This window comes from Eptatretus burgeri, chromosome 1 (genome assembly GCF_056783735.1).
Source record: "Eptatretus burgeri isolate ZD-2024b chromosome 1, Ebu_testis_v1, whole genome shotgun sequence".
Taxonomy (NCBI): domain Eukaryota; kingdom Metazoa; phylum Chordata; class Myxini; order Myxiniformes; family Myxinidae; genus Eptatretus; species Eptatretus burgeri.
The window spans coordinates 128,656,187-128,672,582 of record NC_140961.1 but is presented as its reverse complement, the minus strand read 5'-3'; the positions used below and the strand labels follow the sequence as shown (position 1 = coordinate 128,672,582).

Here is a 16,396-nt window from a genome sequence, read left to right as displayed (position 1 = left end):
ATAATAGAAATGCAAAGCCCATCCGCATTCAAAATGTGTAGCCTTTTATATTCAGTTTCTTCTTTTTTTGACGGGTACAGGCAGGCATGCATACCGACACAGAGCTGGAGCTACTTTTATAGATAGTTTAAGCATTTTATGAAAACAAATTGAAGGAATAAATTGACCCCACTCACCCCACCCCCAAATGTCATTTTTTTTAATGTTTATCATCTGCCATGGTTTGCAACGCCACACGCTTGTAGAATTTGTAGCTTGTAGAATTCCTTGTAGAATGTAGAACAGCTTGTAGCTTGAAGAACAGCTTGTAGAATTAATCATTCCTGGAATTTTATTCTTGTAAATACATGATTGCATGACAAGCCAAGGTATGTATGTATGTACTTAGAGTGGTGATAAAGCAGCAATCATCGTGTGTTTACTTGACTTTATATCCCATGTACTCGACACAAATGTTGATCTGAATTGTAGTACCGTGGAATACAGTGGCATCACAGAGTACGGCAGTATTATGGAATACTGCAGTATCACGGAGCGTGGTAGTATCATGGACTATTATCATACTCCATATTATCCATACCAAAATGGATAAAACATTATCATTTTATTACTTACAAAAACATTATCATTTTATTACTTACAAAAAGATTGCAGAAACAAGAAAAAATATATATTTGAGAAAAATGTAAAAACAAAGAGGGATGAAATCTCAACAAAGAAACAACCAAACAAGGAAGGAATGACATCACATTACGATGCCATAACACGACACCACAATCCTCATGGTTTGGCATCATGATATATTTAGACATTTTACTTTTGTTGTGGGATTGTGATGGAACAACACCAGGCTATAAAACTTTGTATTGACATATTCCAAAAATAAAATCATTTTTAAGATTATAAGCTTCCATAAAGCAACATATCCTGATCGTTGATAATTATCTAATCAGTTTTGATATGTCACTTCTCACATATTTATGAACTACTTAAATGGATAGTTTTATGAGTAATTATTTTAAAATAAAAGCTTTATTTGCATTTAGAATTTACTTGCTTTATTATACCTCCGTCACAGAAGGTGGACGGAGGTAATGTTTTCACCCCTGTCTTTGTCTGTCTATGAGCAGGATATCTCAAAAAGGTATGGTATGGACAGTTTCAGACGAAATTTGGTGGATAAGTTGGATGTGTGACAAGGACGAATTGATTACATTTTGGTGAAGATTCGAATCAGGAACACGAATTTTTTGAGTGATTCTTCACCATTGAGAGACAGGGCCAAAACGATAGAGGGCACGACATCTCAACAAGTTGTAGACTGATTATGACAAAACTCGGTGGATGAGATGGGTAGGTGATATGAACAAGCTGATTAGATTTTGTTTAGGGTCCTTATCCAGATGCAGCCTCTCAGTGGGAAACAAACTGTAAACTGTTCAACCTGGTGGAGGGAGGGATATGCTCCACTGCGTACTGTTCTCGTTTCAGACTTGAATTGAGCTATAAGTGTTATCCAGAACCTGCTTGCTTTTTACTGTTATTGTGACCTTTTTCTTGCAGAGGACAAAAGAGGCTTGCAATTGCCATAATGAGCATTTGCATATTAAGTTTAATTCAGTTTGTGATCACATACAAAGAAGGTAAGACCTATTGGGAACAATTTTCTACCTTCAAAGGTTAAAACAAAGAACATCCCATGTATGTTCATTTTTAAAACATGCATTTTTGTAGAATTAATAATTCCTGGAATTTTATTCTTGTAAATGCATGAATACGTTTCAAACCCTCCCAGAATTGCAAGCGATTATTGATGGGTTAATCTAACAATTCATGCACGGATGACCGTGCACTGTGCTTACTTATTTGACACAATCAAATACAATCCGTCGCTTCGCTGACGGGGGTATTAAGGGTGGGGGGAGAATGAGGAAGGGAGAGTAGAGAGAACGGAGGGGAGGAAGGGTGGGCTCGTTAGAGGGGAAGAGTGAGGAAAGGGGGTGGGGGGGGAGGTGAGGAAAGAGAGATGCCTCATCAAACGTTGCTGTACACTGCGGGAGGGATGGGTGCGAGGAAGGGGGTGTGAGAGACAGAGACAGACAGAGAGACAGAGACAGACAGAGAGACAGAGACAGACAGAGAGACAGAGAGACAGAGAGACAGAGAGACAGAGAGACAGAGAGACAGAGAGACAGAGAGACAGAGAGACAGAGAGACAGAGAGACAGAGAGACAGAGAGACAGAGAGACAGAGAGACAGAGAGAGAGACAGAGACAGAGACAGAGACAGAGACAGAGACAGAGACAGAGACAGAGACAGAGAGAGAGAGAGAGACAGAGACAGAGAGACAGAGACAGAGAGAGAGAGAGAGAGAGAGAGAGAGAGAGAGAGAGAGAGAGAGAGAGAGAGAACTGCATTTTATTAGGCTGGGGGAGCAACGTGGGGAAAGAGTGAGAGAGAGCAAGAGTGAGGGGAGGGGGGGAGGAGAGAAAGGTGAACGGAGGAGGGTGTGGTTGGCAAAGACAATGATTTTTTTTGTATACCTTGTCGAGGCTCGTGTGAGAGCTAACACACGGCGCACAGCAAGGGGGGCATGAGACAAGAGGGGCGGGAGTGGGAAGGACAAAACAGTGGGGAACAGAGACATTAGGAGATCTGTGGAAGGGAGGGGGATGGGGCGGGGAACATGGGGAATAGAAGATGGACATTACAGGGACTTTTAGGAAGGAAAGCAGGGAATTTGAAGGTGGGCTTGGGTGGATTATCGGGGTAGAAAAGATCGAGGATTTGGATGGGGGATGATAAGAGGTGGTGGTGAACAGCTGTTTTGAAGGCCTGGAGGGAAGAATGGGATTGAAGAGTGAGGGAGTTTATTCCAAAGGTGGGGAAAAAAAGAGGAATGAAAGAGTGGTGAGCACACACACACAAGTTTATGTTGTTTAACACACACACACACACACACACACACACACACACACACACACACACACACACACACACACACACACACACACACACACACACACACACACACACACACACACACACACACACACACACACACACACACACACACACACACACACACACACTCTCTCTAATTGAGGTTTCAATACCCAGCGTGAGAAGTTTTGAAAAATGGAAGGTGCAAAGCTGCTCGTCCTTGGGCGTGGGAATTGGTAGTCGCAATGAATAGTTTCGAGTACAAACATGGAGGTTGTGCCCCACAAGTCGCTGTCACGTCAATTATCTGTCGCGTGCCAAAGACTGGGTGTTTAATTAGCTCATCTTTCCTCTCATATTTTGTACTTCCCCTGAGTACATGCACCGTAGTAATGAAAAAGGACATGCTTGTCTGCTGGCCTGGAGTAGCCAGTTAAGGCCGGTATTGGGGTTGACACCAGAGGTGGAACCAGGGTTGGAACCTCCACGTCGGCCCAATACCTGTCAAATGCCAATTTTGGAGCTTCAGTGACATCCACGTTTGCTCCACTATAGAAGGATTTGTTTTTAATCTTCTTCTTTGAAGTCATTCATGAGTGTAGCACATGTGATGGAAGTCTCTGTGATGTCACTGAGCTTGTGGCTGCATCCTGATTAAACATTTTTAAACTAGAGTGTTGCCGATTAAGGGGTGGGATATTGTCTGGTACTGAGACAATTGGAGATCGTGATTGCAAACGTGTGGCTGAACTTATCCAATGGTTTTAAAATCTCCAGACCGACATACAATCCTCCAATCAGAGCTGAGACGGTTTTTTTCGGGAGTCAATCACGAGACCTGATGTTACGACCTGGGAGGTTTTCAGTGGCAGTTTGTTCTGGAGATAGAGTTGGTGTTCTGCCTTGAACAATATGGAAGTGGTTGGGGTATGTACTCGGTTTTGAGACACAACAAGACTTGGTTACCCACTAAACAAGGGACGGGACACTAACTAGAATCACACACTTACCGATATAACTGTTCTATAAGGACCTGAATGTTGAGTGCTCATGGCTGCCAGATTTGTAACAGTATCATGGACGATTATCATACTCCATATTATCCATAACAAAATGGATAAAACATTATCATTTTATTACTTACAAAAAGATTGCAGAAACAAGAAAAGAAATTTTTTTTGAGAAAAATGTAAAAACAAAGAGGGATGAAATCTCAACAAAGAAACAACCAAACAAGGAAGAAATTTAATCACATTACGATGCCACAACATGACACCACAATCCTCATGGTTTGGCATCACAATATATTTAGATATTTTACTTTTGTTGTGGGATTGTGATGGAACAACACCAGGCTATAACTTTGAATTGACATATTCCAAAAAATAAAATCATTTTTAAGATTATAAGCTTCCATAAAGCAATATATCTTGATCGTTGATAATTATCTAATCAGTTTTGATACGTCATTTCTCACATATATATGAACTACTTAAATGGATAGGTTTATCCTATCCATTTAAGTTAGGGTTAGGGTTTGTGAGCAGGATCAACAAAATGTTGATCTGTGGGGACCGGAGTGATCATCTTTAAACCAACAAGAGACACCTGGAGCTCGCATGATATTCCATCCAGAACAGCTGTTTTGTAAAATTGCCAACAGGATGGTTTCATCCTCATCTTCTTTTATCTTTCCTTTTCTTGATTTTCCTTTCTCTTTGCGCATCAGTCTCATTAAGACCAGAATGTTTAGAGCATCAGCTCCTAATCGGGGAGGTCGGCAGTTCAAACCCCAGCTGAGTCATACCAAAGACTTTAAAAATGGTGCATGCTGCTTCCTTGCTTGTTCACCATTGAAAAGGATAAGAGCTTGGATAATCCCCATAGGTTGGCATCCATGGGGAAGGGAAAATTCCTCAGGAAATGCCCGGTTGAATGCGGTTAGAAAGGTGATGCCATTGTTGTGACGTCACTGGTACCCAGGGTGCCCTGGGACGTGAAAGCACTTCCCCCAAAGCTCAGTGTGTCATCTAACAGTTCTGTGTTGTGTCTCGTGTATTCATCTGTAAGTCCATGTGTGTGAGGCAGCTCCACTACAAGTCTTAGATCTTGTTAAAACAAAAGAAAAAACTAAATGGCACAGGATTAAGTTAAGCATCAGTCCATAATTGTTCAGCTCAGCATGGTTTGTTTTCCTTGCACCCTGTGGCTGAATAAATCTTGCATTCCTGAAACACTGGCACTAGATGAAATGAGTTGGACATTGGTGGTTGTGCTCAGGTTGTAATTTTGATGAAATTACCACTTCTGTAAGGACAGGTTCTTCTTTAGTCATATTAAATATAAGATAAAATTTAGATTCATTTTACCAACAGGAGCTACAGCAAACAAATATTATAAACCCTCGAGTTAGAATGCAGTGCAGTGGAGTCATTGTTTACGAAGGAAGTTTCTGGGTTATCTGGTTTAAAAAACAAAGTGTGGGTTGATAAGTTTCGTTAGGGGTGAGGATTTAATTGTCTACGTTGTTAAACATTTCAATAGATGTGTCTAACTTTTTAGCAGGTGAGCTCGAGACCCCCTTTTCCTAATGCACGCATGCACACAGATTTTTGTGCATTCAAGATTGGAATATTTGGGGATCTTGATACATTCCTTTTCTCATCATTTGCCTGGTTGTTTGGGCAAATAATGCAAGCAATAATCATGAATGTAAAATGTACCAACACCCTCTCCCTGTCCCTCCCATCCCCCTAATTCCTGAATTTAGAACTCGACGATTCAAAGAAGCAGAACAAAAATGACAATGAAATTTTCAGGAAGTTTCTACAAGATCACACGCAAGACTTATGGGACATTTTCCATTAGCTTACTAATGTTACATGGACCTTTCCACATCACACGTACTGTGCTGCTCACACAGACAACTGTCGATCATATGCTTCTATTCTTCACTGCCAAGAACTGCCTCATCATATTACTGCAGTTGCATCGCATTGTTTCCCTTTATAGAGAGTATAAAAATCTCAAAGATAGTTCACCTTCGACGAATAGCATGGAGGAGGTCTTTGTTGTTCCAGGTACAGCAATAGACGATAGAGCCAACTCCAGTAACTGAGAGTATGGGACCGTTTCTGGGATTCTTTCCGCTAACGAGTTTCTGAGTTTGAAGAACATGCATACATATATTGTGTAGAACGCAATATATGTATGGATCGCATATCATCGCAAATGGATGTTTAATCCATTTGTTGTAGTTTTTTTTTTGAGTTGTCGGTGGATGGAGGTTATGTTTTCATCACTGTCTGTTTGTTTGTGAGCAGGATAACTCAAGCATTTGTGGATGGATTTGTACGAAATTTGGTGGATATGTTGAATGAGTGACAAGGACAAATCATTTGGATTTTGGTGAAGGTCCGGGTCCGGATCCGATAATTTTTTTAATGATTGTTCACCATTGAGTGATTGGGCTACTCTAAAGGGACTTGAGGGGTGCAAAGGTCTGTTGGTTTTAAGGGTCAAAAGGGTGAAGGGATCTAAAGGATCTTAAAGTTAAAAGGGGTCCTCAGGGTCTTTGCGGTCGTTCAGGTTTAAATGGTCTTAGGGGTCTCAAGGGTCTTAGCAATCTATAGGGTCAAAAGGTTTAAAAGGTACATTCCAATAGTATGTAATTAATAGACGTTTGTCGAGCAAACAGTATATAATTAATAGACATCTAGGTCACACGGCTTCACTGATCGCTTCACCGACTGCTTCACCGACTGCTTCACCGTGTTCTTCATTTTTATAGATACCCTATTCTTCATGTGTTTCTAATCTTTGCTATTTGACATTTTCTGCAAATAAACATTTTGGTGCTTTTTATTTATCATTATAGTTCCTTCAGTTATCTTTTTGTTGATTTTTTTTGTTAGATTTGTTTCAATTATACCTTAATGTCACTGTTCCATGAGTGTAAATCTTATAAAAATAATTTTTTATCTGAAAGCATGTACCAGGACACAAACTGATTGGTAACATTTGAGATTTCAAACTCAAATCCGCCTTCCCACCCTCTACTTATTGTAATATTCATGACCACCATAAATAAGCCTTAGCCAATGAAAAAGATAAAAAATAACCAAAAATTAAAATCGAGGCCAATATATAAAAACAAACTATAGTTTTATTGAAATATTGGTACAAAACAAAGTTGTTTGCATGAGTTCACAAAAGAGAGGGGGGGGAGTGGAGGGTGAGGGGATCTATCTTCTAATCCCATCATACCCAATGGCAATGTGCAGAAATAAAATAAAAAAATAATAAAAAAAAAACTTTAGCCAATCATCCAATAATCACATCACTCACTCATGCTTTTGATTCTTTGGAAGAGCAAACCTGACCATGTTAAAATGACCACATGGCTTGCAATAGGAATCATTACGCTCCATATGCCGAATCATAATCCTTCTCTGCATCATTCAGACGGAAGTTGTTCTGGAAAGTTTCACAAAATGTAAATTTTCCTCATTTCAATGAAGTGCTGCTGTATCAAGCTATTCTGCAGAAGTTTGTTGGCCAACAGCACAACTGCGACAAAACTTGCAACCTGGCAGAAATCTTGATGAACGTTTCTGCAAAATTAATGATCTAAAGAAGTTTTTCGAAATTAATTTGCTTATGATGAGCAATGTGATTGCAATATGCAAGCTTGACTTCATTTTTGCTTTGCTAATAACAAAATAGAACACAAGATGAGGGACATGCATCCAAACGCTTAAAATGGAATGTTTTCCATGAAATCTCAAGCAATAACATCAATAACAGGATTTTTCAGCAAGAACTGGATCAAACACGGAAAAAAAGATTTTGTTTTTTTCACGATACTGCAAACTGTTGAAAAAAAAATCAAATATCAGATATAGAAGTTGTGCCCAAATATCAAGTGATAAGGAAACCATCTTTAAAAATGCGGGAAAGAAAAACACCCCAAAACAAACAAACAGGCCAAAATTACATCAAAATTGAAAATACATGCTGGCTTTATTTCACTTCACCTTTACACCTGCTCTGAAGACAAAACTGCCCTCATCTCATTAAAAAGTCGTTTTTTGCAGTGCAGCAAAAGCAACATCGTACAAGACACATTTGAATGAGTTGTACAGGAACAAAATGTTGAACTGCAGGTCTGAGTGCACAATGATGTCAGCATGGTTGGACCTGGGCTTGTTGCAGCTGAAAGTCGAGTGGAAACGGGAAGCACTACGTGCTCAGTTGAGCAACTCCACATAATTGGCAGGGAAGAGGCCATAGCTTCCATCTGACCCATATCCACGCCACCAGCCTTCATCGATAAGCTCGACGTGCATTATTATGTCATCTGGATCAAATGTAATTTCTGTTTCATCAGCTGTGGACAAGAGCAAGTATGAAATGTTTTAGAAAAAGATAATCCAGTCTCCTTCAAAGTACCCGTTACTGATTATCAGGGGTCCAACAACTGATAAAACATGGCAAAGAAAAAAAATTATCACTGTGACTGAACCTTTTGAACTCTGAGCTCCTTGGACTTTTTGGCTACCCCACCCTGGGCTCCCTGGGGAAAAAAATCCGACTGCTCAGGGATATGGAGGTTTGAATAGCGGCTGGTAAAATGGCCGCTAGGGTTCAAAGGGTTAAGTCTTACAACACGACTTCATCTTGAGAATTTAAATGGAACAATAGTTGACTAAATGATTGACTGACTGACTGACATGGAGACATGGATCTTTTATTGCAGAACTTGCAAAATTTAGAGTTCCATGATGAAATTGAAGTGACACCAGCACTTGTCTGAGTAAAATAAATATGGTCGCCAACAGTCACAGTATGCTGTGAAACAGGTGCATCATCATTCACCTTGTAAAGAACACCAAACCAGCTGAAGTTCAACAGAGACTGCATAACTTAATAGGGGCATGTCTTTCATGTCGACGTGGTGAATTAGAAACAAAATACCCGTACATTGGTGAGCAATCTTAAGCAGTCTCGCATGCAACCACCTGCTGTCACTCAAGTGAACTCAAACATGTTGAACAGCTAATTTTAGGGAACTAGAAACATCCGCTTCTTTCAGGAACATTGGCAAGTCGTCTCCCCACGCCATCACGGGGAGGAGGGGGTGGTGGGGAGGTTTCAGTGGGTACTACCAACATGTATATGTATGCAAAATTTGATGGAAATCGGGCAAAAACCGTAAGTCGTCCCCCTTCTGCCCACTCACGATTTTTGTTTTTTAAATTATTTATAGAAATAATGAAGACTCAAAAGCACGTGTTCTGAGATATTTGCTTGACATAAAGGCATTGCTGTCGACCTTTCTCAAATAGTTTTATGCAGAGACCATCAAGGGATAACAATATCACAATGGGACAAGTGTGTATGTCTAGCAGGTGAATACATTGGAGAATAGGTGAAATTTCACCACATTCCCTCTGTATATTTAGTGTCTAAAATTAAAAAAAAAATACACATTAACTTTGAACGGTCCTCATACACACTTTTTTGGCAGCTTGAACAAGCTTTGGCAAAGAATGGCAGATTTATTTGCAAACCATTCATAATATTTCATTTTTGGAGGATTTACATATGTGACTTAGGATTGGAGGTGGGGAGAGTAGGACAGAGGCAGCAGTGGTTGAGAAAGCATAACCTAGAAGCAGGAAGGAAAGGGAGCTGAGAGTAGAGGAGGTTGGGGTAGGGGGAGACTGCAAGGGAAAGTGAGGGGAATGCAATATAAGGTGCTTATAAGGGCAGAGGAGTTTTTTGTGAGCCAACGACCATCCATTTGTAGTGCCCAACTGTGTCTGCGTACGTCCTCCTGAAGTTGGGTTACCTTTTTAGGAGGTTGGTGGCAGGATTTGCACTCCAGCCACCGTAAAACCCTTCACACTGGAAAACACGAAAAACGCAAAGACAACTGAAAACCCATTCCGTGGGAGTACCTCCTGTGTAGCTCGCTGTCCTTCGCAGGGCAGCTCCCCGGATGACAGAATTGGGGAAAAGCCTTCGGGATCCCCAATTTTTGATGATAGGAGGAAAAACATGGGGTAAACTACCCGGGTTGGATTGCGGTAGTGTGTGTCAGGGTGGTGCTGAGTTGTCGTCCACCAGACGGCGGACTCCTTGGGTTAACCTGAAGCGGTCACTTTGGGTGGGTGCCTGGAATGTCCTATGCTGAAGAGAGGATGATCACATTTTTCTGATGTCATCTGAGCTCGTGTTTGAACATCGGTATTGCAACACTCTGAGGTTTGGACACAGGTGATGAGAGATCATGGCGGATGGTGACACTTCCTATTGTTCTGGTCGTTCTGATGGTTAGCAGCCCAAGGAGTTGCTGTTGCTGCGTCCAATAAGCTCACTACAATGATAATTGAAGTAATACAGGTCAACAAGCGTATTATGAGACTAAGGATTCATCACTCCTTGGGTGTCGTTTCGCTGGTTTAGCTGAGGTGAGTGATCTCACCGTGAAGGATGCATTCTACGCCACGCTTGTGTCTGTGGTTGATCAGTGCCCCAGGCGAGATACTCTTCTAGTCTTGGGGGATTTCAATGCATCGACTGGAACTGATAGGGATGGTTATGAGATGTATGTTGGTCCCCATGGGTCTGGAACTGTGAACCAGAATTGCACTAAGTTCCTTGACTTCGCAAGAAGTCATGGACTTAGGGTGGCTGGTTCATGGTTTCAGCACCCACAGGCTCATCGCTGGACTTGGTATTCCAGGGCTGGTGGTGTGGCAAAGAAGATTGACCATGTGCTCATTGATGGTCGCTGGAGGATGATCCAGAACAGCAGGATCTTCCAGAGTGTTCAGTTCCTGAATACCGACCACAGGTTTGTTGTAGCAGCTCTGAAGCTGCAGCTTAAATCCAGGAGAATGGTGCTATCCCAGCCTAGTCTGGATATTGGCAAGCTCAAGGATGGGAGGGTAGCATAGGCCTTTGGCGAACAGGCTGAGTGGGTATTTGGAGGGTGGGGGGTCTGGGTGCTTTGTGAAATCCTGAAGAGTTGTGGAGTGCCTTCAAGACCACTATCCTTGATGTTGCCGGTAGAAGTCTTGGAACTCACCGAAGGGTGAAGAAGAATTTTGTCTCTCAAGGGACACTGGATACCATTGACCAGCCACAGGGCCAGGCTGAATGGCAGAGCTGAGCTGTTCATGGAGTTGAGGCGTAAAACGGTATGTGCGCTGAGGGTGGATAAGGAGGCCTATGTGTGAGGAATCTGTGAGGGGGTAGAGCATCAATCACCTGTGGTCAAGCGATTCTCGTCCTGCTTACAGGGGAACTCGCGCATTGCGTTCCTCCAAGCCCGTCCCTCGAGGTACTGCAGTTAGAGCTGAGGGTGGTGGGCTCTTGACAGAGCAATCCGAAGTGAAGGCTGCTGGACCAGTTACTTTGAGTGGCTGTACCAGGCCGATGCACTAGCTGCCGAGTTGGATGTCAGGGGTGTTACTATCCCTATTGCTGACCCTCCAATCAACTGTAATCCACCTTCATTTGTGGAAACACAGGCTGCGGTGAACTAGTTGAAATGGGGTAAAGCTCCTTACCTGGGATCTGTGGCATTGTGGAAGTAAAATAATTAATTCCATCTTGTGAAATATGAGCATGGACATTTTGGTAATAGAAAACTCTGTGGATCACATGACTATTGCAAAGCACTGGTGTTTCTGTATTAATCACGCTGAAACAAATATTTTTCATATCGAGATGTGTTCTTTGTCCACAAATGATGTACTCATTTCTCTATTTGCTTTTAAAGCATGTGGAAGTATAAAATCTCATGTGAAGTGTAGGCTAAAATCACCCTGTAAAGAATGGTCCGTGTGTGCGCTGAGATAGAGTTGAGATAAAGATTTTAATTTTCCACAGGATAATTATGCTTATCAGGTCTCTCACAATGACAAGGTCAGGGCTCATTACATTTGCAGATGAGTCAGATTTTCAGACTCCTTGGGCTGTTAACCGTCAATACTGACAGGCCACAAGTAAATGGAATAGAATCTCTGTTCACTATAGTGTGGTCTTGTTATTTCCCCATAGGCTGTAATATATCTTTTCCAACCTTAGGATCATTGATTAATTGCATTTCTCGTTGAGAAACGTGCTCTCCAGAGTGCACCAGTAAAATGCTCAATACCATCACTGCACACTCAAAGTGAATATTTCAAACCAGATGACTTTCCTCTGCGGTAATAATAATAATAATAATAATAATAATAATAATAATAATAATAATAATAACAACAAATGTATAATCCCTATGTTGGCCCGGGAACATCTGGGCCTGGTGAAAGATCATGTTATTAGTCCATGCTTAGTTAAAATGAAATATGTTGCGTTTCCTACTCTAAAATATACCTGATAATGGATCATTGCACACTGAAGGTTGTTTTATCAACAAATAGATATAGTATGTAAGTTAACTAAACAACAATATAATCTTCTACCTTTCACTTGGTTGACAAATTGGGGAGAACTACTTTGGCTGGCACCAGAAGTCTGGCACCGAAAGCATTACAGTCTCATTAACTCTGGTTTCCCATTCAATTGCAAAGTTGTACAAACTTGAACTCTGTCTTCCCATTGTCCTCTTATCAAATTACTGGGGTTATGGACCTCTCATTATTCTGCAAATCTGAGCAAACCAGATGCTCCATCTGCATGCTGAGATAAATACTTATCATTGCTTATGTAAATGAAGGTGTCTGTGCATACACGCCCCTGGTGGAAGACACACTTTCTTTCACAGCACTATCTGCTTTAATTATGCACAAGATTGTTTTCCTCTTTTCTTAAAGGACCTTGTGTGCAAACAAAGCTTTCTTGAAGTCTGGTGTCATTAACCAAGTACCCTGTGATGTTCTGACCCCTCCAGATTTTCCAATCACACAAAAGGCCATGTATTCTGGCTCAGAGGCAGAGATCTGCTTGGACTCTTGAGACAAGCTGCTCTCTCGACATAGATGTGTTTTTGTGTCGTAAATGATCTGTAAATTATAAAGGGTTTTCCCTTTTGTGGAAATCTCCACCACAGCATCCATGCTGAACTTCTCAAGGCTGGTGGAAATGCCGTACTCATGTCGTTGGCATGCAGTTCTGTACTCTGCCTGGAACACAGGCATCATCACAACTGACAGGAAGAGGGGCCTTGTCCATCTCTGGAAAGGGAAGGGTGATCGCCAGGACTGAAACTATTACCAAGGGGTGATGCACCAGTAAAATTCTCAATACCATCACTGTACACTTCCATATGCTTTAAAAGCAAGTACACAGTAAAGGTTTAAAGGCGTATAAATAAATAAATTCCGAGTTTTACCGCCGTTTTCCCCAGTGTCAATTACATCACCATATCCAACATGTTACATTAGATCTTCGTTCCTGTTTCTTGTGTCCTTTATAACGTCCTTATAAACAGCAAGTTTCCATGTTTGCTTGCTTGGCAGTGAAACAAAATATAAAATCGTTCCAGACAGACTAAAAATATTCTCTCACTCCTCTCTGCGCATGCACGATCAGGGCAAATTCAAAGCCAATGTACTGCAAAACAACAAACTTGTCTTCATAATCATGTACCGATTCGTGTTCAAAATATAACATTTGATTTAAATAAGTTGTGCCTTGATTATAAACTGTTAAGCCAGATGGACGGACATGAACCAATTGCTTTACCATACTTTTCGCTATGTGTGCGCTGGGCAATAAATACAGAGTGTACATCAGCACCAAAAATAGTCAAAAAATATTGTTTGAAAACGAATAAAGATAATGTCCATTGAAAAATAGAATAATAAAACCATATAAATTAAAAAATGTGAACACAGATGTGAGATTGAGTTAGTCTCTTTTTTGCTGACTATAATACAGCTTTGTCATAAATGGTAGGGCAGAGAAACGGGCAATTTAAAAACTCAGTAATTAAAAAACTCAGTAATTAAATAGTATGTATTTGCCAAATTACAAATATGCCATCTTAAAGTACATAGCATGCCATTTATTTATTGAAGATCCCATCCTCGAGGTGACCTCCATCTCTGCACAGGCATTCCTCTAATCTTCCACGAAAGTTTACCCTGACACGGCGTAGCATCTCCAAATAAATTCCGGCAATTTTTTTTATGGTATGATGTGACGTAAAGTGGTGACGTATAATTTTCTATATTATATGTTGCCACTACATTTTCGGGGAGATCATTCCATGCATTGACCACACTCCCACTGAAAGACTCATACAGTACCTTCAGAAAGTATTCACACCCCTCGACTTTTGTTGTGTTACAGCCTGAATTTAAAATGAATTAAATAAAAAAAAAATTTTTGTCTGATCTACACAAAATACCCCATAATGACAGAGTGAATACATGGTTTTTTAGAAATTTTAAAAAATGAATTAAAAATTAAAGCTGAAATATCTTGCATCTGTCACCCACCCCTTCTGCACTTCCCATGCCAGCAGCACACTCAGTACTCCCATTACCCACGTACCAGTCAAGCCACCCCCACCCACTGTACACCCCTACCAACACATGCACCAGCACCTATCATAGACCAATGTAACAAACACAATCGACTTTCTTCATCAGATTCCTTATAGTGGGGCAACTTCGCTAAATATAGCATAACAATTGTGCATTTTGTGAGGAAAGCACCAAATTTGGCACACTAGTAGCCTATCATATTATGAACAGATTTGGATATTGAACCATCTCAAAATTTTTGATGGCAGTGGAAAATGGCTGTCACAGCAATCAGCAGCTGAATTTGAGATGGCCCAATATCCAAATCTGTTCATAATACGTTAGGCTACTAGTGTGCCAAATTTGGTGCTTTTCTCACAAAATGCACAATTGTTATGCTAAGTTGCCCCACTACTACCCTCTGACAAATCTAGTAAAAACGTGAAACCCTTTCCTCACTCGATTTATTCTCAGAAATCATTACTGAATGAGAATAAAATTGCTCTTCATCTTAAAGCAAGACCAAATTGTATTCTATAACAAAACTATTCTCCAATAATAATTATTGATATCAGAGTAGATTTTTTCATGAAAGTAAACCAAGTAAAGGCAATGAATAAGAATAACAGAATACATTTGACAGTAGAATACAAAAACCCGAACACGCAGAAACCTCAGAATGTGGTTTTGAGACATCCATTCCTGATATTCTCTACACTTATTTAAATTCCATCAACAAGTGTACTGCATCCTCAAAGCTTACTATAATATATGCCAATCCATGTGTGCAGTGGTAGTGGTTCGAAACAAAAGCAATTAAGTAAATGAGGCATTAGAGTTTCGTTAAAATAACAATGCACATTTCAAGACACCAAAACAACAAACACCTACCAGCCTGGTAATCATACAATGCACGAGCACAAAGGCCCTTTCCTTCAAGGGTAAATGGCAACTCCTCCGGTTCATAGCGGTTTCCTTCCTCAAAAGCTAGTTCCTCGTAGTAAGGTTCCATTGCATCATCCTTCTGGACAGGAAAAACAAAAAAAAAAAATGTTTGTTTGTCAGAGGAAGTGTGTGATTGTTGCAAAAAGACAATGTTCAAATAACTATTATGGAGGAGGGATTGTATAAATTGATATCAATGGCATCCAACACTGCTGGTTATGTTTTCCAACCTAAAGTACAATATAGAAGAACTAAGGTGAAGACTAACCATATTGATTTGTTTTTGCCTTCAGGTGCATGACCAAATTAAATTGTCAAGCTTACATTTATACTCTGTGGAGGTGGGGGAGGGAAAGGGACTACATTAAGGTGGGACCAGTATTTGAAACTACAGCATTTCCAAGTGTAGGAGGAAGCAGTGTTGGCACATTAGTCATTCCCATCTGGTTGCATTGTTCATGATGCTGGAACCAGATTGAGATTCAAATTGATATGCAGTGCTGTGTTGACTTGTCTATTGCGCTCGCATGTCCTCGAGATCCAAGTCACCGTACACCGATTCCTCTCAAGGGGCCGTACACAAAAATATACGACTTCTTTGGCAGTTATTTTGACACCTAATCTTCCCCTCATAACGCTTCGCCCAACCCCACCCCCGCCAATAAAATTCCATGATTCCGTGAATGAGAGCAATGTCGCCCTTTAAAAAAGAAATTTGATCATCAGCTTCCATTCTGCAAGATTTAAATTTGTTTTTAATAACCAGTGACATCTGGAAGCTCTGTCAAAAGTTTAGTGTTGCCCTTGAACTCCCTCCAAATTTTACAAATTCCGAGTTGAACTACCTATTTACTTATTTTTCAGAAATGCCTTCTTGTAGCCTCAAACCAATGATTTAAACACTGCCTACGCCATTTTTGGACGAATTCAAGCAAAGGGAAAGTAGTTCTAAATTCACACGTCCTGTCATGGTGAAGGGAAATCCATCATGTCTGCACTCATGAGGATAAAGATGAAGATAG

The 16,396-nt window shown here is 40.7% G+C and overlaps 1 protein-coding gene across 1 annotated transcript in view; it reads right to left on the bottom strand.

The window, feature by feature from the left end:
- Window positions 1-7,090: 7,090 nt before the first annotated feature.
- Window positions 7,091-16,396, bottom strand: part of LOC147035393 (drebrin-like protein) — a 32,003-nt gene continuing 22,697 nt past the window's right edge. The window contains exons 2-3 of the mRNA XM_085897496.1: window positions 15,321-15,453; window positions 7,091-8,332 (exon numbers count right to left, since the gene is read on the bottom strand). Of these exons, the coding sequence (XP_085753622.1) occupies window positions 8,193-8,332; window positions 15,321-15,453 (273 nt within the window). The 3' untranslated portion in view covers window positions 7,091-8,192. The remainder of the gene's footprint in view (window positions 8,333-15,320; window positions 15,454-16,396) is intronic.